The 27,143-nt window shown below is 35.0% G+C and overlaps 2 protein-coding genes, 1 non-coding gene and 2 pseudogenes across 5 annotated transcripts; 3 read left to right on the plus strand and 2 right to left on the minus strand.

Annotated features, from left to right (window-relative positions):
* Nucleotides 1–434: 434 nt before the first annotated feature.
* Nucleotides 435–3,482, minus strand: LOC140792830 (sugar transport protein MST4-like). Its single transcript, XM_073144049.1, has 4 exons — nucleotides 3,344–3,482; nucleotides 1,914–2,233; nucleotides 1,081–1,707; nucleotides 435–944 (listed from the first exon to the last, which is right to left on the minus strand). Exons 1-4 carry the CDS (start codon nucleotides 3,480–3,482, stop codon nucleotides 435–437), a joined length of 1,596 nt encoding a protein of 531 aa, XP_073000150.1.
* A 1,370-nt stretch (nucleotides 3,483–4,852) lies between these two features.
* Nucleotides 4,853–27,143, plus strand: LOC140791727 (DNA replication complex GINS protein PSF3-like). Of its 3 annotated transcripts, none has more exons than XM_073142366.1 (7): nucleotides 4,853–5,228; nucleotides 7,898–8,044; nucleotides 8,131–8,202; nucleotides 8,271–8,371; nucleotides 9,542–9,634; nucleotides 26,350–26,489; nucleotides 26,580–27,143. In XM_073142366.1, the coding sequence occupies exons 2-7, from the start codon at nucleotides 8,000–8,002 to the stop codon at nucleotides 26,708–26,710; spliced, it is 582 nt and encodes a 193-aa protein (XP_072998467.1). In that variant the 5' UTR covers nucleotides 4,853–5,228; nucleotides 7,898–7,999; the 3' UTR covers nucleotides 26,711–27,143. The 3 variants fall into 3 exon arrangements, with proteins under 3 accessions (XP_072998467.1, XP_072998466.1, XP_072998468.1); XM_073142365.1 differs by having other exon boundaries at nucleotides 7,934–8,044; XM_073142367.1 differs by having other exon boundaries at nucleotides 4,884–5,228; nucleotides 7,945–8,044.
* LOC140793118 (U4 spliceosomal RNA) lies at nucleotides 5,255–5,417 on the plus strand. The gene has a single exon (XR_012109884.1). It is a non-coding gene; the product is annotated as a U4 spliceosomal RNA (small nuclear RNA).
* Nucleotides 12,507–14,518, minus strand: LOC140792089 (uncharacterized; annotated as a pseudogene).
* On the plus strand, nucleotides 18,008–19,868 carry LOC140792090 (uncharacterized; annotated as a pseudogene).

Below are 27,143 nucleotides of genomic sequence, written 5' to 3' on the forward strand. Positions count from 1 at the left end.
TTTTATAAATTATTCAGTATATTATAATATAATATTATTTTATTGGTACAGATCAAGTTAATCCAAGGTGTTAAATAAAAATTATAAATAAAAAGGAGGGATCGAAGACAGGGTGTGAAGAAAAAAATGGAATATATGAAATAGAACATATTCAAAATGGAATATATGAAAAAATATATTTTATCTCCCCTGACTACAAGTTAACCTTTTGAGCATTCAACTTAAGCATTTATACTCACCTTACCATCATTTGCAACCATTAGTTTTTTCCTCCAAAAGTAATGGTGTGATTGCTAGTATACAATATATGCAACATTTGTGCAACTAAGAACAGACTAACCACACTGAGAACATATATATAGTACCTGCCCGAATGAAGAGCTATCTGAAATGAACCTATGAACAAAATTGCATGCATCCAGCAAAACATGCATCTATAGTTGTGCATAGGAAATACGCGATTGTGTGGGCATAATATCCGGTCCACTCTCAACCCTCTCCGACTGCTCCTCATCCTTATCCTCATCCTCATCCTCATCAACGTACCTCTTCCAGTACCAATGTTGCTCCCACACCCTCTCCCTCATCTCGTCGATGGGCACGTTCTTTGTCTCCGGTAAGAGCAGGGCGATGAACACCCCCATGACGATGATCCATGCGGCGAAGAAGAAGAAGATCCCAGCGCGCATGCGGCACATCATGGAGAGGAAAGCTTGAGCTATGATGAAGGTGAAGAGCATGTTGGAGCTCACCGCAAAGGCGTAGCCCGACGTCCTCGTCTCCAGAGGGAATGTCTCGCTGGGAATTAGCCAGCCGAGGGGCCCCCAAGACCATGCAAAGCTTGATACGAACATGCATACGAGAATCACTACTCCGGTCGCCGCATCTTGATCGAGGTTCTTGCCGGCGTGCGAAATTGCAACTAGGATTGCTCCAATTGCAAACTATAACATTTGATAATTAATTTGTAGTAAGACATTGTCTAATAATCAAAACAAATTACATTTGAATATATGCATGCATGCGAGGGTAATTTTATTATTATAGAATTAAAAGTAGCTCTATCAATAGCAGTCTTACCAGTGAAATGAACATCTGCAAGCAAGCTTCAAGAAGCAGCAGCTTCCTCCCCACTCTATCAACTAACACCAGTGAAATAACTGTAGATAACACGTTAACACTCCCCATAATGATCGAAGATAACAACGAAGCATCGCTCTTAAATCCGACCGTCTGGAAGAGCACTGGCGCGTAGAACATGATCGCATTAATCCCAGTTAACTGTTGGAAGAATTGCAACGCCACCGCAATGACGAGCGGCGGACGGCTGGATCTCAGCATGAGCTTTCGGAACGGTTGCTTCGCTCGCCGCGCCGTTTCACTGGCACGCAGGATCTCTTGGTACTCTTCGTCGACGTTGTTCGTGCCTCGGATCTTCTTGAGCACTGCTAGGCCTTCGCTTAGTTTGTCGCGCTCGATGAGGCTCGTCGGCGTCTCGGTGATCAACAACGACCCTAAACAAAGGAGGGCTGCCGGGATGCCCGCAAGGCCGAGGGATAGTCTCCATCCCCAGGGATGGATGTGCGCTGCGTAGAAGTTGGTGACGCCGGCAATCAGGATTCCGATCGTCACATCGAGCTGGAAGAGGATGTTGAGACCGCCGCGGATGTGAACAGGCGCTATCTCTGACAAGAACAACGGAACAGCCTGCATCCAATATACAAATATACAACTAAATATTAAGTTTCACCTTCAATTAACTACTTTTTCTCTCAAACGATTTTATCTAACACATTATTACGGTAGCTTATTCTATCTTCTAAACACGGAAAATAAATGCATAATAAAGATTGAATTGCCATACAACAAATAAGGCAGAATACAATATGGGAGTGTGCATGAAAATGGCAGACCTGGTTGGCGAATCCAACTCCCACACCAAGAAGTATCCTTCCAGTGATCAGCATGGCGAGATTCTGAGCCGTGGCATTGAACACAACGCCGACGAAGAAGAACGCCGAGGCGGATTGCATCGTCAACTTCCGGCCGTAGCTCATACAAATCTTTGAAGCACATAGACTTGAGACAATGGCTGCAAGGTACAAGGATGAGGTGAAGAGCTGAAGGCCTTGGTTGTCATATTTGCAGTAGTTGTCTTCCTTGACCTCGCGCTTTCTTTCGTAGACTAGAGGGAAGAATTTTAGTAGGAAATCATCCATTGATGTCACCCCTCCTGCATTTGTATTAAAATTGATACGATGTTAGAACAGGCATGCATGCAATGAAGAATAAGTCTCAGCTTAATTAGGATGATTTTGTCCAGTGAAATTAAACTATTAGATAACAAACTAATAATGTATATTATATCTTGTAATATTTCCCACATGCTTTGGTACATATGTTAGATAACAAGAGGCATTGATACAAATTGGAGAGATGTCACGCAAAAGTAGAAATGATGTGAACTATGAAATAATGACTTTCGATCATTATTGTGCATGAAGCTCTAGATTATTATTATTATTATTTGTTAATTCTCCTCATTGCACTTATGTTTCTCTATCAAACTACCTAAGATAAGATAACAAATTAATCTAAAATTTAGAATAGTAAGATATATATAATAGACCAATAATATAGGGTTTTATGTAAAAATTCCGCTCACTTCATTCTTTGAAATATCATAATTATCATTGAAATCTTTTAACATTTTCAGAATTACCATTATACTTAGCTTTTGACGGAATATTTATTGAATATTCTTAATGACCGGTTGTTAAGATGAACAAATGCATGTAAACTACTAAAACTCCTTTCTTGGAATCTAAAGCTTAAAATATTTATCACTAATTTTTTTCCTTACAAAAAGATAAGGTTTTCTTTTCTTGTCCTATGATACCAGTAATATTATATAGATTTAGAATCATATTAAGCAATTTATATAAGGTCAAAATAGTTTTTTTGCCTAATGTAAGTGGTTATTATAAAATTTTAAAAAATCATTAGCAATTAAATATAAATCCCTAATATATATCATTCCCTAACATACACTCTTTTATGCAATTCTTATATACTGCACTTCGGGAAAAGAGAGAGAATAGAGTATGCATTTTGTCCACCTAACATTGTTAGGTTACAAATCATATATATCATATTTTTAAACACTATAGATATGAAACATAGTCTAGATGAAAATAAGACAGGCAATATTAATTCAAATACTAGAATTTTTCATATTGAACATAATTAAAAAGGCAAACAGATGGAGGCTTTCTCTGTCTCTATATCAAATCAAATCATCGAAAACTTAGATAATAACATCACAATTCATCATCTCCCCTACCTGAAATACCAACATCATAACCAAACATGAGACCTCCACTGGCTGCAATTATCGCACAGATGGCAACATAAACAGTCACTTTTCCTTCAAATTGTGAAGGACATGCGTCGCTGGACATGGACATCATGAGGCTCGGCATCGATCTCTGTCGAATTCTGAGATCACTTGGATTGCTTTCAATCAGATAAAAATGGCTACAGAGGCTATCTGGAAGTTTATGAGAGACGAGGGAGGAGGATAAAAAGAAGTGCTTCTCATGAAGGGGATTGAGAGAGAAAGAGCTGGGAGTGTTAATTATTACCAATAAAAATTATAGGCAATCTAGATAGGAAGTGTTAGTGGCGATAATGGAACTGGATAAAGATAGTAAAGAAATGCTATCCGTTGACTAGCGTATATTTCGGACCAATAACTAATTTGCCAATTTAAGACAATAAAAATTATAGGCTCGTGTTTATAATTAAAGATAATTTCACGTAGACCTCTTAAATTATCATAGTTTTTAACGTACATTTTTTGAACTTTTCTTTTCTTTATCACATATACTCCCAACTAAAATTTTAATTTTTTGGGTTTCCTGGTTCGTATAGTTACACTTTTTTCTTGATTCAAAAATATATATGAATATTTTTTTCTTTATTTAGAAGATGTATATAAGTAATAATAATTTTTAGAAAATATAAAAAAACAACAGTGGTAGTTGAACGGGTCTAAATAGAATTATTCCTATAATTGATTGGATATAGGTGAATCTTATCAATGAATTTGTGAGTGCATGCATTATGCATTATTCTTTACGAATAATTTTTGTTTAGCATTTATATTTTTGCGAGGCTAATCAAGCCGCTGATTAGCTAGCCATTTTTGCTACCTAAAGTTATATCCCTAGTTTGTATTATAAAGATGTTTATTGGTTGCCCTAATTCTTCGTTAAGTATCAAAAATGCTCTTGCCTAGAAAAGGGGTAGATATTACAAGTGTTTATTTTATTTTATAGATAATTATATACAGTAAAAAAGGTGCAAAAATACATAGTTGCACTAAAAAGTTTGCATGATACTAACGATTTATGGGATAAATTCTGAAATGAATAGAAATATTCAATATTATATATAACATTTATAAGTAAGATGCTACAAATTCTTTGATATTCCCCAATAATGCATGCAAGTGCTCTCACATCTGGAGCAGCATAATTAAAGTCGATGTAATTGTAGATGCTGTATATGTGAAGATATCCAAATTTTATACAAACATCCCACTAGCAAATTACAGTAAAATTAAATGGTATAATAAAACTGTGTTATTTTATTTTATAAAAAAAAAAAAACCTTTAATTGAATGGATGTTAAAATACATAATATTAGCTTAGAGTAGTACATAAAGATTCCGCATAAGACCGCGAGCTCCCTCTCTCTTTTGAAAAGTTTGGCGGGAAATTTCGTTCAACTTATTTCGTTTTAAGACCCAAGCCCATTAAGCCCAATCCAAAAGTCTTTTTTATTCTTTAAATAGAATAAGAGTCCGACACCGTAACGGCGGAACTCCTCCCCTCTCTATCCCTCTTTTCTCCCTCCATTGATCTCCCTCCATTGATCTCCCCAGAGCGGCTCGACGGCAGCGCCGCCGTCTGTCTCCCGAGCAGCTGCAGGAATGGCCGCCTTCCGACACCCGATGAGAATACCCTAGACGTTCCTCTCTCCCTCCCTCACGCGACGGCGACACTAAGCGACGAGTGAGACGAGGAGGAGAAAACTATAGCCACCTCCGACGACGACGACGGCACCACTTCTCCCTCACGCGACGGGCGACTCCGGCGAGCACTGCTCCACTTCCGCTCTCTCTTTCGCTCTGCCTTCACAACGTAACTGAGAAAGACACCAAGGTGAGGCTCCACTGCTCTCTCTTCCCCTCTTTGCGCTTAGGGCGAATGACGCAGCTAGTGAGTTTTAACCGAGGCGCGTCAATTGCTGGTTGATGGTTATTTTCAAATCCACTCTTAGGCCTGGGTTCAGCTCAGCGCCTCTGAGAATTTCTGGAAGGGCTCCGCTCCCGCTAACCCACGGGAAAAGCCTGCAAATTCTTAATTTAATCTTAATTTTCAGTTTTTTCTAATTTTACAACTAAAATTTAGACTGTTAATAATAGTCTCGCTCTGGAATGGCTCTTTGTAATGCCGCAGTGTTTTTCTCTGCGGATCACGTTATACTATTAGTATACAATGCTTTGATTCATGTAAGTATAGGCTTTGCATAAAATGCTTCAATGCTTTGATGTCGATCTGCAATAGCCAATAGGAGAAATACGTTAGAATTGATGTCAATATACAGTAGGAGAAATTAGAATTTTTTACCATATGTTATATTGGTTGACAATAGATTAAAAATGTAAGGATTTTTAATATAGCAATACTTTAAATAAATATACAATATAAAATACTAATAAAATTTAAAAAATAAAAATAATTAAGTAATTAAGATTGTTAGTTTGTTACTTATGTATCTAAATGTCTAAATTTATTTTTTCTTATACAATTGCAATATAGCACACCCTGGGGTCGGATGATATATCCTCTTTTATCGGTGATATGACATCCAATTCGGACTCCTAATTCTGCCTAGTATTTTCTTACCAAACATGAGATTATGGTGGGTCTACGGATAACTAATCCAATTTTATTTTTAATTTTGTCTAGTATTTTTGTACCAAATATGAGATTTACGTGGTGCTAACGATTTAATAACTATCTTTGTAGCTCCAGAATGTTTTGATTTATGTTCTTACCTATAATCTGGATATACCAAGAGAGATGTACGGTCTAATGAGGGTACTATGAAATATTTACTCATGGGTGGGGCAAGCTCTTCTATTCTGGTTCATAGTTTCTCTTGGATATATGGTTTACCAGGCGGGAGATCGAGCTTCAAAAAATAGTGAATTGTCTTAACACAATCCTCATAATTTATTTGTTTTAGGATTGTCCTCTTTGTAAGGAGAAGTGGTTTGTAATATGAATTGGGTCATATCAGATTACATCATAGGGATATTAGGCTTGATGGATTGAGTTTATTTGTCTTTTAATTAATACATGCTTATGCAAGTCTTTAAAGTAAGTCTAGTTAAGTCATATAAGTCACTAAGGTAAGTCCAATTAAGTCATGCAAGTCTCTAAGGCAAATTCTAGTTTGATTCGTATAAATTTTTAGGACTAGTCTAAGGTATGTTTTAATTCGAAGTGTATAAGTCTTTAGGGCTAGTCCGAGTAAGGTTTATTGTACTCGACTTCTATATATAGAGGGGTTGGGCTTTTTTTGTTAATTATCCAATCATCCAAGTATCAAAGCATTGAGAATTAATTGAGTTTAGTTATTTTCTTATTACCGCATTTATCGTAATCGTAGTTCGAAGTGTATAAGTCTTTATCTTCATAAGAGTTAATCGTAATCATAGAACTCTTCTAAGCACTCAAACCTTAGTCACCATCCTCTACCACGAGCCACCTTACTATACGGCCGTCCACCACCAACCTCGGCTGTCCACCACCCTCCGACGACTGCCATGATATCGAATATTTACCAATCTATCCCGTTTTGACATTCCTCTATTAATTTATTTATATCTTTTCATCTCGACCTCCTATTTAGCTGAAATCAAAACCATTAGAATTCTAACTTTTGAGGTTACTATCATACTAATTTTTATAACTTTCTTACGTCCAGATATATCCAAATTTGGTCCGTAACAAGTTGATGGAGAACATATTATTTTTGATGAAATTTTGTTGTTAGTTCTATTTTACTTATTCTTTCATATTTTCTCTTTTCTATTCTTGTGATGGTGATCACAAAATTTCTTTGCCCATTGTGCCGCATAGCAGCTAAAAGAATCTTCTTATTACTAAGCCGCTTTATACGTTTTCCATTTCTGCTAATTGTTGTCTCATGCTTTGAAGAGCTGTTCGTAGATCGTATGTCCTTCATGCATCTTCCTTACCTGGAATACTATACCCATCTTATTATATATGACTCCAAGATTGTCTATGGAAATGAAAACATAATAAACGTATTCCTGTGAGAGAAGTGAAAGCCACCACAACAATATAACTTTATTTATCCAAAATGATTACACATCATTAACATACATAGTGAAGCAAAGAACATTTCAACAAAGTTGTAAACACACTAGGACAAGCAGCAAAAATTGAGTTAGGTTTAATCAGGATAGAGATGTAATCTTAAGTCCAATTGCAACTAATTTAGCATGCATGTTTATAACTACTTTGCTGATATTCTAGAACTAGGAGTCCAGTCTTCCTCATTATGGCCTACTATTTCTATCATATTGGGGATGTTAAAGTAGTTTATCCATAGCACAAAAGGAGCATAAACTTCAATTCCAATCAATTTTATTTTTGTTTTTCTTAGTGTGATTTTATATTAATCTATTATGTTAAAAGAAACTGCATCCATACATCCAGTACACATTTGAAGCTTAGGGCCCTTCAAGTGCAGTTTCTTTTTCTGTTAAAGACCTAACAACTCTCATTTTCGGCAGTTTGATGTTTTAAAAGTACTGTTATTTGCTGTTAAGAGTTGTCGCAGACACTTTTCAAACTAGAGAAGGAGCAACTGCTGTTTTTCAGTTCTGCCAAAAGCAATGGCTAGATATTATGACATGGATGACATTCTCATGGAAGAGGAGGTCAGAACACTTAATAATGTGTGCATACATCTCAGTGGCAAGGTTATTGACCGATTTTCTGTTGACATTGATGTTATGTTTGGCAGCCTATTTCAGTTGTTTTTCAAGTGGGAGCTCATGGAGTTGGCCTGCTAGATCCTGGTTCTGAGACAAACAGTGTAAGTTTCTGATCATGTGCAAATAGCTCTTTGCTGTCTAGTTCTAATAATCTGTCCTCCTCATCTAGGTTGAAAAGGGTGCTAAGGTGGACTTACCATTTTGGCTTTCTCATGAGTTGTTCCTGAGACAAGTATTATCAATTAATTCTCCTGCCTGCTTCAGCCAAAAGTATGTTCAGTTTCCTTATACACTGCTATTTTGTATTCGACAACTTGATTTCGTTGTGTATATTCTGGAAATATATTGCTATCCATTCATTTGAAAAGAGATAAGAAGAGAGTTGGTTATGGGTTAGGAAGTAGAAGTAGATTAATTTCTACAATGATATGACCTACTTAATTGTTAGAAGTTTGCATTATATACAACTTAACAATGATGATCATGCCGATCCTAGTTGGCAGAGGGTGTGTCGGTCGGCATGGCTTCGGTACGCCCCTGCGTACCATTGACATATTTTTAATAAATTCTTTAAGGTATTTAAAGATGTTTATAGTGTTTTTGGCACGATAATCCCTAGCTTTTGGGTTGAATATATGTATTAAATTCTACATTAGTCTTTTATCCATAGATAATGTTGTAAATAATCTATTTTATTAAAAATATAACAACAGGTACATAGAAAGATGATTGAATACCTAATATGATTGAAGAAGACATTCATTTTTTGATAATAATTCAAAGTTGACACTAAAATCTAGTTGAAGGTAATTAATCTAACAATTCCTATATCAAATTTGACCAAATTTGAATGAATTTGACGTATCAATTTCGGATTTTCAAAAATTAGAGGAAATTTAATTATATTGAAATTTTAGCTAAAAATTTGCAAATATAAAATTTTGGGTTTAAATCAACTGATATGAAGTTAATCTAGCTTGTACATCCAAAATTAGTTTTTGAAGTGTAAAAACATAAAAAATAACAATAAAAAACTCGTGTCGATGCAAAGCAAAGTCATGCCCTCATTGGCACAACAAGTGCCGGTCGGCAGAGGTGTGCCGATTGGCATGACCATTATTGCTCATTGATATCTATAAATCTGTAGGTATCCAGGTAAGTGCTTCCTCCATGATAATTTCAAAAGTGGCATATGCTATAAGATAGGATATCCCTTGAATCATACAAGACATATAATACCCCTAGTTCTGGGATGGTTGAAATTTTGAGTTACTTTATCCAGTTTGTAACTAATACTTTGCATTACTGAATCATTCAACTTTGCTAGATTTTCTTGCTTTGATGGAGAAGTAAATTACTTGATGATAAGTTGAACATAACAAAGAAAATCAAAATGTTACTGATTATGACATTAGCAAATTGTCTACAACAATGCTACAGGACTAGAAAGGAAATCAAGGCTGATGCAGCATGCGTGGATCTTAGGACTCGCTGCCCCTACTTTTATGAGTTAGGTTGCAAAATTGTTCCTCTGTAAGTCTTTATCCTTTAAGCTGCCATATATTGTGTTTGCTTTTGATGATATTATTTTGTATTATAGGTTCAGTTATCAAGATTTAAGATGCGTGATTATTCAAGTATTACATGAGATGTGTGATAAAGATACAACTATGAAGCCAACTTTGCTATTACACTTTTCTGATGATTTTATACAGAATATGTAGAATAAGTGCCATTTTCAATATCTAGGATTTTTTCTATGCTAAAATAAATAAAATCATGGTTTGCAAAATTGGCTGATCTCGATCCTGTCCCTAAACTAGTTTTTTGCTCTAGAATTGGCCAGGGTTGGATTTCTTCTCTCACCTCTCACACTTCACTAATCTCATTTGGTGGTTGATCCTGTGAGCTCCCTTTAGCTATTCTGCACTCTAGTGAATTTAGGTGGGTGTTTTTTTTCCATTTTTCGTCTCTCTGTACACTCTTTAGCTCTGATTTTTTTATTGCTGCAAAACAATTGTAAAAAGAGAGATATCTCTTCATCTTGCTTTTGTAGCAGTAATTTATGAGCATAAAAATTTACTAAATTTAGGTCGGAATTCATTATGATTTTGAGTGAGCTTTTTTTTTTTTTTAAATTTTTTAAGCTTCATATGTGACTAATTTTTGTTTTCTTATTTTTCTACTATTATTTCTAAATTGTTAGAATTTTTTTTGCATTTTTAAATAATATTTAGAATTTTATGTAATTAAAAAATAATCTGATTATGGTGGGTAGGGTGTACACGAGTCGAGTTCGAGCGAACTGAGTTGAGCTCGGCTCGGCTCAAAATGGATATTACTCTAGCTCGGCTCGAGCTCGAGATCAAGACGAGCTAATTAATAGAGGCTCAGTTCGGCTCCCCTCATACTAATATTGAGTTGGCCCGACTCGAGTGGCTCGTTTCTAAAATGTTAAATATTATTTTTGGAGAGAACACATTTTAATGTTTAAGAGATGATATGTAAAGGCCATTTTAATTTTTTTCACTTTCGATATAGGTCTAAAGTTATAACTTCATTTAAAAAATTTAATACACTACATAGAAAAATTTACCATCTATGAATTGAACACGAGTCATGGGTGAGAATAAAAGTATTCTTACCAATTGTGCTAGATAACCTTAGATAAATAAGTAGACTTAATATAATAATATATATTTTGAGCTAATTCAGCTCGGCTCGACTCATTTAGAGCTCTAAATGAGTTAAGCTTACGAGCCTCGTGAGCCAGTGAGCTTTTTTGACAGCCCTAGTAATTTGAAAGGCAGCTGCAGATAACGGGCAGTCACCTCACTAGCTAGTGCTAAGGCAGAAGGGGGGTGACAAGGCAGCCTAGCATTTTTATATTAAAAAAAATTTATATATAATATATTTATAATTTTTAATGCTAATATAGTATATATAGAATTTGTAACGATGCACTGTGCTACAGTATCAAATAACATAATCACAATTCACAATTTACAATTGTAAAGAGTTCATAAACATCACAACTGAATATCTGAAACAAATAACATGATCAAAGATTAAAAATCATCAAATTCATAAAAAGTTCACAAAATTCACAACCAAATATCTAAAACAAATAATATGATCAAAGATTCAAAATTATCAAATTCACAATAAGTTCACAATTATCGTATCCAAATATCTAACATGTTCACAATCATCACAAGAATCATATTTATAATAAGTTCACATTCAAAATTAGATTTCTAGTGTTCTTTACAATCTTCGAGTGGAGCTTCATTTGCCAACAAATTATCATCTGAATCATTATCAAGCTTTAGCTCAACATAATCACCGTCTTTTGTTTTCTTATTTGACTGGATCAATTGCTCATCTAGAGAATTGGATGGAGTGCTACTAGTAGTAGCTTGAGCAACTCTAGCGCTCTTAATAATAAAAATTCTTTCACACCTGATGCTTTTGTCACCATCTCTCAAGCTAACCCTTCACCTGGGAAGACCTCTTATTCTTGAGGATCATTATTTGACTAATCAATTGCATTATTTCTCTCTTTTGAAGCCATAGGATCTTTTTTTTTGTTATCTTTCGATCTTTTTCTCTTGTATTAAATTGTACATAAATTAGATCATTAAATCTTTTCACTTCTAATCTATTTCTCTTCTTTGAATGAATCTAATATCAAAGACCAAATTAATATGAGTCGATTATAATTTAGAATCGACAACTTAATCAATACAATAATACATTACCCATTCAAATGAGCTCTAATTTCTTCCAAATCTAGACGAGTTACATGTCAAATTAAAAATCTTAATTGTTATGTTGTTTAGGTAAAAGGTGTCACCTCCATACACACTTCACCAATGAACTAATAATCGGATAAATTAGAAAGTAACTTAGTAATGTATTAACAGACATAAATGATAAGACTAAAAGACATGCTTGATTACAAACAATGTTTTGAAAGGCGGCCACGGATGGCAGGTGGTCTAGCATTTTTAATATAAAAAAATTATAAATAAATAAATAAACATATATAATATACATAATCATAATTCACAACCATAATAACATAAATACATAAATAGCAACAAGTTCTAAAATAAAATACTAAATAATATAATCACAATTCACAACCATAATAACATAATCACAATTCACAATCACAATAACATAACTATAATTCACAACTATAATAACATAAATACATCATCAAAGATTCAAAATTATCACAACCATAAGTTCCTAGCAACAAGTTCACAATCATAAGTCATAATAAATAATATGATAAAACATATCAAAATCATAAGGTCCATAACAAATAACATATAATCAAAAATTCAAAATTATCAAATTCATAACAAGTTCACAATTATAATATAAAGGCCATCTTCTAATCTTTTTCACAATCTATGAGAGGAACTTCATCTACTAAAAGATTATCATCGGAATCATCATCAAATTCTAGCTCAACATCATCCTCATCATCTGTTTCTTCATCCGACTCAATTAATTGCTCATCTAGAGAAGTGGAAGGAGTGCTACTAGTAGTAGCTTGAGTAGATCTAGTGCTCCTTCTTGATCTTAAATATTCTTTGACCCTTGATGCTTCTGTCACTTTCTCCCAAGTTAACCCTTCACCCAGAAAGACCTCTTGCTCTACATGATTATTATCCAACCATTCCCTTGCATTATTTCTTTCTTTTGAAACGACTGGATCTTTCTCTTTTGCTATCTTTCGATCCTTCATTCTTGCATTAAATTGTACATAAACAAGATCATTTAGCCTTTCACTTCCAATCTATTTCTCTTCTTTGAATGAATTTGAAATCATCAAATCAAAGACTAAATCAATTTGATAATAAAATTCATCAATTTAGCTTAGTCAATACAATGATTAATGATATATTACCCATTCAAAGGAGCTCTAATTTCTTTCACATCCTGAGGAGCTACATGTTAAATTAAGAATCTTAACCGCCATACATTTCAAGTAGGGGGCACCGGCTCCATATACACTCCACCAATGAGCTATAACCATAAAAATTAAAAAGTAACTTAGTAACATACAAAGAATAAAATTGTAAAAGACATATTTTACACTTTTACAACATATGCTAATTAATAATTATTACCTGGGTTGAATTCATCATTAATAACTTCTTTTGTCAATCTTGCTAGTGGTCTCCCAAATATCCCAGTGGCATCCTTATATGCTTTTATCTCCACATTTGAAATGTGAACTTGAATGGTTTGATCTGGATAAAAGTTCTCAATACAACTAAAAACACCATCCATTACATTAAAGTCAGTCTCCATCTCATCCAAATCTCTATAAAAATAGTATGGATTTAAGTAATATGCAGTAGCGTGGAGATGTGTATCAAGCTTTCTATTTGTGTAGTGATCAATTGCATCTAAAAAGGGCTTGGAAGATGTCTCATTATTATTGAAAATATTCTTTATTTCTTTCTTGACATCTTTCAATCCACCATATATGAATCCCATTGGTGGCATTTTTTCACCATCAATAACTCGTAGCAACTTCACCAAAGGAGTGAATACTTTAATTGCTAATGACACTTGCCTCCAAAATTGGTTATTGAGGATAGTAGAATAAACCCTCTTTCCTTTAGTAGTTTTTGACCATTTGCAACTTAAAAATTCATCGGAAGTAAACATAAGTCTTAATTTTTCTTTCTTCTCCAAAATACTCTGTAATGTGAGAAATGAAGTGGCAAATCTTGTAACCTCGGGTCTCATGATCTCCCTTTTTTGTGTAAACTGACGCATCAAACTTAATGTTTTGTGATGTCCATAAATGAACACAGTGATTTCCTTTCCACGTTCAATTGAACCCTTAATCCTTCATTCCTTTGATATCATCTCTAACATCAAATCTATACAGTGGGTAGCACAAGATGTCCAATATATACGAGAATAATTTTGCTTTAGCAACCGTGCAACTGCTAAATTAGCAACAGCATTATCAGTCACAACTTGAAGTACATTTTCCTCTCCCACTTCCTTGATACCCTCAACAACAATATTGTGAATGTATTCACCTGTATGTGAATCTTTAGAACAATCAACTGAACGTAGAAAACTAATCCCCAGCTCACAATTGACACATAAATTCATAATGCTTCTTCCTTTTCGATCTGTCCAAGCATCAGTTAAAATGGAGCAGCCATTTTTCTTCCATGCAGCTCTATGGTTCTCTAAATCATCATTTGTTTTAGTCACTTGCTTCTTCAAACGTGACTCACGTAACTCATGCATAGTTGCCGGCTTGAACCACCCCGGACCATACTGACCAACTGCTTCGATCAAAACATGAAATGATTTATCAGTAACAGCATTAAAGGGAATGCCACACTTATAAACCCAATGAGCTAAGTACATTAGCACTCTATCTCTTTATTCTTTTGCAAAAGTATCTTTTATATTTGTCTGTACCATCTTCCCCCGCTCTCTAATTGAAACTTTTGGATCAATAGATGTGTATTTGTCTAAAGGATCTCTACTTCTTGGCCTTTTACTTCCAACTTCTAAAATTTCTGGATCTTTCTTTTCTCCAAATATATTTACTTCTGTTCTCAATTCTGCTTCCTTTTTTGATTTATCCTCTCTTCTCCTTTTGTTCCCCTCTATATGCTCTTTAATAATTTTTTTGCCTCATCCTGTAGCTTTTGGACAAGGCGCAAGATCACCTCTAACATGAGCAATATGCTTCTTAAATCTATTAATTCCTCCCTTAGTAATCTTCCCACAAAATCTACATTTTACCGTGTTGGCATCGATTTTATTTGGAAGGTATCCATATTGCCACCCTGGATCATTGGAGCCAATAGGCACAAAAAATTCAGATGAAGTTGACCCAACCACAGACGGTGTTTGAGAGGAATTAGTGGTCATATTTGACTACCTGTATTCTGTAATGAAATTGGGCAAAAAACAAATATGATTGATAATTCATAATTCATATTTCAGACTTAAAAATAGTAATTAATTACTACTTTACCTCCTCTAGTAAAATAGATAGTAAGATATTTAGTTATTTACTAATTATTGATTACTAATTTACTCTCTAGTTAATACTTAATAACTTAATCCAGTAATTTACTAATTCAAGAGAAAGGTTAGAAACAGATTAACACTAAAAATTAACTCACTATTAAATCTTAATTTCTGAATTAATTAGAGGAGTTAAGAAATAAGAAACAGAGAAAACATATTATCAGACAATTACTGAATTAGTTTCTGAATCAAATAATTAACAATCTTAAATCTTAATTAACAGAATTAGAGATAGATTATCACTTATGACCATTAATTAATAGAATTAGAGACAGAATTAAGAAATGAGGAACTAAGTAATAAGAAATAGAGAAAAACTGAAAAACATATTATCACTTATCAGATAGCTAAATTAATTTATGAATTAAGTAATTAACAATTATTAACAGATTACTAATTAACATTTCAAGTATTCAACAAATTAGCAGAATACCAGATAACTACTTCAATTAATTTCTAAATTAACTAGAGGAATTAAGTAATAAGAAACACTGAAACAGAGAAAAACTGAAAAACATATTATCAGATAATTACTAAATTAATTTCTGAATGAAGTAATTAACCATCATTAACTAATTAACGAACATATTATCATTATTATCATATAATTACTAAGTAACTAACAGTGTTAAGATTTAACTACTTTAGACAGAATTGAAAATTAAAAAAAAATTTAACTACTTCGGTGTGAGACAGTGAAAATGTGAGAGAGGAGTGAGAGAGAGAGAGAGAGAGAGAGAGAGAGAGAGAGAGAGAGAGAGAGAGAGAGAGTGAGAGAGGGGCCCATACCTCTGCAGCGATTGCAGGCGCAGCTAGAGCGGGCGCAGTGAGAGAGAGGGCGCAGCGAGAGAGAAAGGGCGCAGTGAGAGAGAGAGAGCGCAGCGAAAGAGAGAGGGCACACTGAGAGAGGGCGTAGCGAGAGAGAGAGAGGGCGCAGCGAGAGAGAGATTAGGGATTTAGGGATTTTAGTGAGAGAGAGAGGAAATATTAATGGTTAATGGTTTGGTTAGTTTTTTTAGTGGATAGTGGATAATCCGATCCACTATCGCCAAACCCAAGAAGGCGGGTTTGGCGGGCCAAAGCGCTAGCCCGCCTTATCAGCCCGTGCGGCCTGCTAGCTTTTTTTAGCATTTAGGCGGCCCGCCAATGCGGCAGACCACCTTCTACCAGCGCCAGGACGAGTGGCGGGGCGGCTGGTGCGCCGCCCTGGCGGCCGCCTTTTCCGCTTTTCAATACATTGATTACAAATGTTAAACTATTAAATATATCTGGGTTGATTTCATCGTTATTAACTTTTCTTGCTAATCTTGTTAGTGGTCTGCCAAAATTTTTAGTAGCATCTTTATATGCTCTCATCTCCACATTTATAATGTGCACTTGAATGGACATATTTTGGTAGAAGTTATCAATACAATTAAGAACACCATTCATTACGTTTACATCACTCTTCATTTTATGACAATCTCTATAAAAGTAGTATGGATTTAAATAATATGCAGTAGCATAGACATGCATATTAAGCTTTCCATTTATGCAGTGATCAATTGCATTGAGGAACAACTTGCAAGAAGTCTCATTATTACTGAAAATATTCTTAATTTCCTTTTTAACATCCTTCAACCCACCATATATAAATTCTATTAGTGGCCTTATTTTATTATCAACAACTCGAAGTAACTTAACCAAGAGTGAAAATTTTAACTGCTAATGACACTTACCTCTAAAATTGATTATTGAGAATAGTAGAGTAAGCTATCTTTCCCTAAGCAGTTTTTGATCATTTTTATGTTAAATATTCATCAGAAGTAAACATAAGTCTTAATTTTTCTTTCTTCTCTAAAAGACTTTGTAATGTAAGAAAAGAAGTAGCAAATCTTGTAATTCTAGGTCTCATGATCTCCTTTTTATTGTGTGAATTGACGCATCATTACTTAATGTCTTATGACATCCATAAATGAATACCGTGATTTATCTCCTATGTTCAATTGCTCCTTTAATCATTCGTTCCTTAGATATCCTCTCCAATATTAAATATATACAATAGGTGGCATAAGATATTCAGTATATGTGGGGATCAATGAAGCACGAACACCTCTCCCAGGAGGTGTCCGTGTCCAACACGTGTCGGACACGTGTCTGGAGTTTCCAAAAAAAATAAATATCGAACACTGTTGGGACATGGGTGGGGACACAGGCGGTATTTTAGATAATGTTTAACGGGTCGGGTAAGGTTTGGTCAAATGTTGTTAACTCGGATCCAAACCTGATAATAAAATCTAAAACCCAAATCGTCGTTCTCACCTTCACTGTTGAGCGACGAATCGTCTGATTGAAGCCCTAAAACCCTCGAGCAGCTGCCGAGGGACTATTCAAGGCGCGACGGGCTGTTGAGCGAGCGTGACGAGCTAAGCATGGTTAGGATGCATGTTCTTCTCTCTCCCTGTCTGTCTCTCTCTCTATGTTCCTCCCTTCCTCTCTCCCTCCCTTTCTCATTCTCTGTCTCTTCCTCCCTCCCTCCCTTTCTCTCATTCTCTCTGTCTTTCTCTCTGTCTGTCTCTTCCTAACTCCCTCCCTCTCTCTCATTATCTCTCTCTGTCTTTGTTTCTATCTCTTCCTCTCTCCCTCCCTCTGTCTCTCTCTCTGTCTATGTCTCTGTCTCTTCCTCCCTCCCTTTCTCTTATTCTCTCTCTGTCTCTCTCTGTCGCTGTCTCTCTCTCATTCTCTCGCTGTCTCACTCTCTCTCTATTAAATTATTTTAATTTATGTTAGTATTTTAATCTCTGTTATTAAATTGTTAAATAGTGTTAAAGCTTCTCTATCTGTTAAATTGTTAATCTACTAATACATATCTCTTTATTAATGTAGTTTTATTGCGTTTGAAGAAAAATGAATACTGAAAATAGTGCTGATTCTAGTCAAAATACAGTATCTTATGTGGATGATAATGCTCATTTCTAGAGATATGTTACTAAGATGGAGAAATTGGGAGAAGGTGGAGAAAATCATAACTTTAGATGTAATTATTGTCAACAAGTCTACAAGGAATCATATTATAGAGTAAAGGCTCATTTGCTGAAAATTAGTGGGCATGGAATTAGATGTTGTCCAAAAGTGAGTAGTGAACATGTTATGGAAATGAAAAGGGTTGTTGATATGGCCGAGTTGAGAATTAAAAATTCGATGTCTAAACAAATTCCTTTGCTAAAATTTGGACAAGCGGTATCTTCTAGTAGCTCAGTTGGAAGTTTAGGTTTTGATATGGGAGGAACATCAAGAAAAAAAAGAGTAACATGAATGACACCTATTGAGAAGTTATTTAATTTTGGTGTTCACAATCAATTATATTGTGAGATTGCAAGAATGTTTTATTCAGTTGGGTTGCCTTTTCATCTGGCAAGAAACCCTCACTATGTTAGAGCCTTTCAATTTACAGTAAATAATAATATTTCTGGATTTGTGCCTCTTGGCTATAATATGTTGAGAACTACACTACTCCAACAAAAGAGAGCAAATATTAAGATGTTGCTAAACCCTATTAGAAGCACATGGGGGGAGAAAGGGTTAAGTATTTTATGTGATGGTTGGACTGATGCACAGAGGAAATCACTTATAAATTTTTTAGCGGTGACTGAGAGTGGGCCTATGTTCTTGAGAGCCGTGAATTGTGAAGGAGAATATAAAGACAAATTTTTTATCTCTAATTTGATCATTAAAATCATTGAAGAAGTTGGACCTCATAATATAGTTCGAGTGGTTACGGATAATGCACCTGTTTGTAAGGCAGCAAGGATGCTTGTTGAAACAAGATTTTCTCACATTTTTTGGACTCCATGTGTAGTTCACACTCTCAACTTAGCTTTGAAGAACGTATGTGCAGCAAAAAACACTGAGACAAATGAGATTGTGTTTGATGAGTGTAGTTGGATTTCAGTAATTGCAGGGGATGTAATGTGCATAAAAAATTTCATCATGCAACATTCAATGAGGTTGGCTATTTTTAATGAATTTGTTAACTTAAAATTGATTGCTATTGTGGAGACTCACTTTGCTTCGGTGATTATAATGTTGAAAAGATTTAGAAAGATCAAAAAAGGTCTTCAATCAATGATAATAAGTGATAAATAGAGTTCTTATAGGGAAGATGATATTGGCAAAGCACAATTTGTCAAAGATAAAGTCCTCAATGATATTTGGTGGGATAAAATTGAATATATACTTGCTATCACAGAGCCTATATACAGTATGCTACAGGTTGCAGACATAGATAAACCATGCTTACATTTGATATATGAAATGTGGGTTACAATGATTGAAAAGGTGAAAACAATCATATTTATGCATGAACACAAGAAAGAAGGTGAGGAATCTATTTTTTATTCAATGGTGCACAAGATCCTAGTGGATGGATGGGACAAAAGCAATACACCATTACATTGTTTGGCACATTCTTTGAATCCAAGGTTATTTTAATTTCTATAGTCCTCTTTTTTATGATTACAATTTTTATTGTTCTTTTATTGCTATTGTTTACTAATTAGATGATTATGTTAATATGTATTATAGCTTATCATGGATTCAAGAGGATCCAAATCGTGTACCACCGCATAAGGATTTGGAAATTTCTAATATGAGAAATAAATGCTTAAAAAGGTTATTTCCAAATGCAGAAGAATGAAAAATAGCATACCAAGAGTATACTAGTTTCTGTACATCAATTAAAAGTTTTGCTGAGTATGATTCGATAGCAAATAGAAATGAGTTTGATCCAAACATGTAGTGGGTTGCTCATGGTGCTTCTGCTCTTATTCTTCAGAATTTAGCACTTAGGTTACTTGGGCAACCTTGCTCTTCTTCAGGTTGTGAGAGGAACTGGAGCACCTATTCTTTCATCCATTCATTGAAATGGAACAAGATAACTCCACAAAGAGCTAAAGATTTAGTATATGTGCATACTAATCTTTGCCTTCTATTAAGGAGGTCTCTAGATTATTTGAGAGAGGAGACCAAAATGTGGGATGTCGGAGGATATTTTTATGATTCCTTTAATGGTGTAGGAATGTTGGAGTTTGCTGATCTCTTAATTTGATGAACCGGATTTGGAGACTATAATGTTTGCTAATGAAGGCAATGAGGCAGTTGAAGATGAATGATCTACCTTATGTTGCTATGTGGAACTCAGTTACTTGGACAGTTGGAGATGTTTTGCACTTTTGGAGCTTGTAATAATAATCTGATACTTTTTTAGAATTTTGTACACTTTTGATTATCTTTCAATTTTGTTCTTATCTTTAAATTAGTTCTTACAGCTTGATGTATACTTCTTAGTTTTTTGAATGATACTTCTTAGTTCTTATAGCTTGATGTATGTGTATTTAACACTATTAGATTGCAAACTTTTACTTTAGATGTATCAATAATATATATATTTTTATTTTTTTATTTATTTATTTTGCCGTGTCCGTGTCCTATATTTTCAAAATTTGCCGTGTCGCCGTGTCCGTATCGTGTTGTGTCTCTGTCCTGTGTCCGTGGCCGTGCTTCATTTGTGGGGATATTTATTTTTTAGTAACTGTACATTTGCTAAATTAGCAGTAGTATTATCAGTCATAATTTCGAGAACATTCTCCTCTCCCACTTTTTTGATACCATCAATAATAATATTATAGATGTATTCACTTGTATGCGAGTCTTTAGAGCAATCAATATAACGTAGAAAACTAACTCCCAACTCATAACTCGCTCATAAATTCATAATGCTTCTTCCTTTTCGATCTGTCCAAGCATTAGTCAAAATTGAGCAACCATTTTTTTCCATGCAATCCTATGATTCTCTAAATCATCATTTGTTTTAGCCACTTGCTTCTTTAAAAGTGGCTCACACAATTCATGGATAGATGCTAGCTTATACCCTGGGCTATATTGACTATTTGCTTCCATTAATATATGAAATGCTTTATCATTGATAGCATTAAGAAAGATGCCAACATTTATAAACTCAATGAGCTAAGTAGTTCACTTTATCTCTTTCTTTTTTTGCAAAGGAATATTTTATGTTCATATGTACTTGGTCTTTTCCTGTCACTATCTGAAATATCTAAATTTTCATTCTCTCTACATATGTTTACTTCTACCTCTAATTCTGCTGCCTCTCTTGATTTCTCTTTCTTTTTCTTTTGATTCTCTTGTAGATGATCCTTGATAATTTTTTTTTGCCTCATCACTAGCTTTTGGACAAGGTGCAACATGACCTCTAATGGCTGCAATATGTTTTTTAAATCTACTACTTCCTCCCTTAGTGACCTTCTCACAAAATTAATATTTCATTGTGTTGGCGTTATTTTTATTAGAAATGTATCCATATTTTCACCCTAGATTATTAGAGCCAACAGGCACAAAATATTTAGATGATGTAGACCTAGCCACAAATGCTTTTTGAGAGAAATTAATTGCCATTTCTGATTACTTTTACTTTGTATATAAAATTGAGGCCATTGGGTAATTCACAAATTAAATAGCAAAATAATAAGTAATTGAATAATTGATTAATTCACAAACTAACTAGCATATGAGATTAATACACTAACTAGCAGTCTAACATATCGGATTAACAAAGTTACAAACTAACTAGCATATCAGATTAATAGTCAAAAATAAATTACTAAGGGCAGAAGAAGTATCTTTTTTTGAATCAAGATTCAAAAAATTTCAAGACAATATAAAATAATTATTATCTCTAGCTTTCTAATTAGTAATTGATTCCTCTAGTATAACAAATTAAGCAATTAGCTAACGGTGATAGTTAGAGTGTCCAACTTTGAAAGAATTCAAAGAAATCTACATTTAAATTACTAATTATAGTAATTAGTAATTACAATGATAGTCAGTGTTTGATAGTGTTAGTTTTCTAGTTACTAATTAAAAAACTAACGCTGTCAGCTTTCTTATCTACAATTAGCATTTAGCAAATTAATTAGCTTAATAATCATTATTCATTAATCAACTATCAGTCTATCACAAAGGAGTAAGGAATCATGAGACAGTGAATTAGTGAAATTGTGAAAAAATTAAAGAAAGCTAAAGAAGCAGAGAAGCAATGCGTTCCTTGTTTCTTTAGTTACTTAATCAACCCCTTTTTCTGTGTTAATTACTGTAGCAGTGAAGAAAATAGAAAGCGAAGAAAGCCGGCGGTGAAAAGGAGAAAGAGGAGAAAGGGAAGAAGGAAAAAAGAAGCCTTGGCAGCCTTTCACCCTCGGCGACCATTGAGAGTGCAAGGGAAAGAGAAAAAAAATATCTCAGTTGCCGCTCAGAGCTGTGAAAGGAAAGGCTATGCTCGGTGAAATGGAAGACTGTGCTCGGCTGCTTGCTTGCCAGCATCAATTTCTCACTGTTGCTCGAAGCCTCGGAGAGATGGAGAAAACTAGAGATGAGGAGGCTGATGGAGGTTGAGGGAGGGAGGCGATTTTTAGGGCTCGAAGAGATCGAGAGTGAGGATAGAGAATGATAGGGTTAGTTTTTTTAAACGATTAACAAGTTAGCCTGAAGATCTAACCTGATATTGAATCAGATCCATTGCCATTGGCTCGCAAAAAAATTTAGCAGGCCACTTAGCCCGCTACGCGCTTTGGCAGTCTGCCACGCTATTTCGTGACTCGCTAAGAAGGCCTAAGTAGCCTGGCCGCCAAGCCTAGGCCACCTGGGCTGTTTGTGGGGCGGCCGCATTGACCGATTTTTATAAAATTGGACAGCCCTAGATATGGGCGGTCAATACGATTGATGTAGTCAATACGTACCTTTTTTCTCTAGCAGCAGATTCCAATTCCGATAACAAGTTTCAGAACCTTGAAATAAACTAATACTTTCTTGATTTTGTAGCTATTAATACCTCAAAAGAAATCTCAACAAGGTGATTTGACTTCTAATGTCATTCTTATATCACCAAGTTGGGGATCATAGCAAGATGCACTAGTAATGTATGACGTACAAGAGTTGGAGGATGAAGTGTAGTTATTTGGAGGCTTGGAGCTGTGTCTGATGCAATCTGAAAGAAATTAGGATTATGAGGAACAATGTTGTTTATATTTCTTGTGATGAGACTAAAAGATGAAAAAAGTGAAACTAAAATGGTAGTATATGACTTGCTTTTGTTGCATGGTTTTGTTTAAGATACTCAATGAAAAGACAGTCTATTATAATTCTGAATTGCCATAGTTATTATTCTCCTAAAGGCTTTATGCATGCTAATAATCGGCTGGTAAATAAAAAAGAATATAATAGTCTCCATTTTGGATTCGTATCAGGTGCAATAATATTCAGATGTTTATTGGGTTTATTGGATATAGAAGCATATTATTTTTTCCTTTCCTTTTTAGAATATAAAGGAATTGAAAGGCATCTTGTTACTTTTGAGACCCATATAAGCACTGAAAATCCTAACCAATTTAAAAGCTGTATTAGGTTTTTAGTGTTGGCAAATGTGTATAAAATATTTTAAATGGTTTTATATATGTATATGAACATATTTATAAGTTTTGATAATATATGGTAAAGATTTTCTAAATTTAAAGCAAATAAGTCGAAGCGTTTGAAATGCGTTCGAATGCATCTTGTGGATCGTTCGAAGATATAGAAGCATGTTTTTGGCCATTCAAATGTGCCTTGGAAAATGTTCGAAGTCATTTGAAGATATAGAAGCAGGTTTTCGACCGTTCGAACACACTTGGAGTTCAAGTTAGGTTATTTGAACGCGATCGACTTGCGTTCGAACATGGTTATGAAATTTTGTGAAATCTGGGATTCTGTGAGATCTAATTTGACTTGAATTTAACTTTATTTTCGTAAGGCATTTAAGGGTTAGGATGCCCTAACCCTAGAGGACGTGGGTCATTGCTTTGAGAAGAAGTTTTTGAAGAAATATCATTTTTCAAGTCTAGATCTTGGGTTGGATACCGAGGGGAGGAAGGAGAAGTTGGTTCAAGTCTAGATGCAAAACAAGTTCTAATAATCAATTATTCCAAGTTGGTTACTTTTCCACATATATTGAGGCTAGCCAAAAATCCTAAATAAATTTTATTATGACTCAACTTATCCGTTGCGCATTCGAACATCCTCCGATCGCGTTCGAACGCTCCAAAATAGGGTTTTGAATGTGTGAATGCGAAATCAAGCATTCGAATGGTCAAAAATCATTCTCTAGATGTGTGAATGCAAATTAGGCGTTCGAAACGCTGCGTTCGAATGCCATCCATTTGCATTCGAATGCACCCGTCATAAATCATCTTATTTTCGTAAAACATAAACAAAAATTGATACAATTTGAAACGGTTTAATCATGTCCACTATGTACCTAAATCAAGAACCGCAACATTTTCATCCTCGCTTTATTCGTTGATTATTATTTCGTGTTGTTATTTAAGCAAATGGTTGGGAATCATGCCTAGGGTTTAGATATATATACATATTTAGTTTTTTAATTAGTATCAGAGTAGACTTTTAATTTAGAGATAGATCTACTAGGCATGGATTTCCATAGAGATAGGCAATCCTTGATCAGGTCTCTAATTCTTGATGGAGCGAATTATGGCTACTGTAAGGTTAAGATGAGAGCCTTCATGAAGTCAATAGATGAATGCATTTGGTTTGTCGTAGTAAACGGTTGGAGTGTACCTATGCACTTATAGACAATGAGCTTGTTGATAAACTTGTTAAGTCTTGGGAGAAATTAGACTATAAGAAAGTTAGTTGGAATAGTAAGGTCATAAATGTTATTTTCAGTTATGTTTTATCAAATGAATTCCAAAGAACATCTACATATGAAGTTGCTAAAGATGATTGGGTTACCCTAGAAACCGTACATGAGGGTACTACTGTTCTTATGACCTAATCTCAGCTACTAAGTCAAGATTGGGTGCAGGAAGGCGGTTTGCGTAGTCAGAGGAAAATATTCGTTTGATGCTGGAAAATTATAAAATCAGATGGGTTCATTCCATAACATTTTGATCTACAATTTTAATATTCACGCCCTTTTCAGATTTGAATCATAGCTAGGTCAAATATTGGCAAAGTTTTGGTGGTAGTGTTGGAGGAGAGTGGAGGTGATATCGAATTAGAGGGCTAAAAGTGGAGTTGCAGGTCTCTAATGGAGTCCATAATGTGGTGAGGTTATGGAGGGTGGCTAAGGTGTTTAGTGTTCTAGGGTGAGTGAGGGGTGGTGGAATGAAGAGGAGAGATCGTGGATAAAGATGGAGGCAACGGTGGTAGCATTCGACATGGTGATGATAGTGGAGATGGAGGCTTGGACGTGGGGCTTTCAGGTAAGGTTTGCACATGATAAAGGGTGAAGGAAGAGGGGGGAAAGGGTGGTCGGTGCCTAAGGAGTAGGAGAGGTCTGACGCGGGGGGGGGGGGGGGGAGCCTAGGTTGAGAATGGGGAAGAGAAATAAACTTGATCAATTCATGAAAATATGTTTAATCCAAACAACATTTAGTCCAACGTATGTCTCGGGATTGACCGATATTGCAATCCATGACTATTTATACATAGTTCTCTTGACTTCTTGGATTGTGAAGGGTGAGACAAGGATTATGTTGATTGTGCAAAGATTTGGGTTTTCGTGATTGGGAAGGAGAGAAGTGGGGTTTAGGGAGACTGAATGCACACTCATGGATGATAGAGCATTGGTTCAATGCGGCAGCAACTGGTGGGCTTGGTGGCAATATGAGCTGGGAGACATGGGTGAAGATTTCCTTCAGGCAAAAGACTAGGAATTTTTTCGTACTTCAATCAGTTTAATTCGAGAGGTAGCTAATTTCTGTTGGAGTAGGTAATTGTTGCGTTTAGTTTGAGCATTTTTTTGAGAAAACATAGGGAGTGATTTGCAAATAGTGACAATATAGGGTTTGAGCCATAAAATTGCTAAAATGTAGCATGTTTTTGCAGATTTCCCTTTGAATATATATGTCTATTGTGTATCCATATTCTTTATTCATATTCTTCACAGATATTTATGATTGCTACTCCAACTTGTTTTCCTCTGTGCGGTTGTTGCTTAGATCAAAGTGCTCAGACGTGCATTTTGAGGTTTACAATTTTTTAATTGGAGATCATTAATGAGTAGCAGGCTTTCAGTTCTAATCTCTCAACATTCTGACGATCGGTAGGGTTGGCGACAAAACAATTCGAGATTTTCTTCGTGATGCATTCTCGAGTAGGTACAAGGAGATACTAAGCAAGTCCCATAGTGCTCCTGTGGCAACAGTTCCCAAATTTGTGGCACGCCTTACAAAAGAGGAATCTCAGTGTGAGACTTTCTTGATAAACTTCTGTTCCACCTTTATTTTACAGCTGCTTCATGACAATGATATATGCTATTTGTTTTTTCTCTTTGAAGTATTCGATGCTGCTAGGTCTTCAATGCAAGCATTTAAGAAATGGCGCGAGGGTGGTTCAAGATTAGAAAGGGCATCCATTCTAGGGAGGAAGAGGAAGACGGGCATACCCATTTGTCCATCAAGTCCCTAAGTAAACACTTCTTAAAAAAGGAGATTTCATGGTGATTGCTTCAAGAGTTGCTGCCATCATAACAGGAATGCGATATGCTTTTCTGGTCGCAACATAGATTTGAAGCAAAGCAAAGAAAAAGCTAATGTTAATGTTGATCTTACTCGGTTGGTCTCTTTATTTTTTTCATTCTGTTACTATAGTTGTCTAGTTAGGCTCTCAGTTATCCACTTAGTACATCACACTATTACGCCGACAAGGCAATAACAAACTACAGTATCTGCCAAGGTCATGTACAATGTCTTGTAACGCTCCATACATTACAGGCTGAGAAATAGCATAATTGTTAACATATTAATGATTGCTGAAATATTGAGAAGAATGTTGCCAATGGAACAATGTATCGAGTTTTGTAGCCATGAAGAAAATAATGTGTTGCAGTTTCTCTTGTTTT

Source organism: Typha latifolia, chromosome 7 (assembly GCF_019914945.1).
Source record: "Typha latifolia isolate L0001 chromosome 7, TyphaL0001v2, whole genome shotgun sequence".
Classification (NCBI taxonomy): domain Eukaryota; kingdom Viridiplantae; phylum Streptophyta; class Magnoliopsida; order Poales; family Typhaceae; genus Typha; species Typha latifolia.

Coding starts and splice junctions, on each gene's coding strand:
- LOC140792830 (XM_073144049.1), bottom strand. CDS start 3,482: ATGCCGAGCCTCATGATGTCCATGTCCAGCGACGCATGTCCTTCACAA. Junction 1,708..1,913: donor GAGTTGGATTCGCCAACCAG/GTCTGCCATTTT, acceptor TATTGGATGCAG/GCTGTTCCGTTGTTCTTGTC. Junction 945..1,080: donor TGCAGATGTTCATTTCACTG/GTAAGACTGCTA, acceptor CAAATGTTATAG/TTTGCAATTGGAGCAATCCT.
- LOC140791727 (XM_073142366.1), top strand. CDS start 8,000: ATGGCTAGATATTATGACATGGATGACATTCTCATGGAAGAGGAG. Junction 8,372..9,541: donor CCTGCCTGCTTCAGCCAAAA/GTATGTTCAGTT, acceptor ACAATGCTACAG/GACTAGAAAGGAAATCAAGG. Junction 9,635..26,349: donor GGTTGCAAAATTGTTCCTCT/GTAAGTCTTTAT, acceptor GACGATCGGTAG/GGTTGGCGACAAAACAATTC.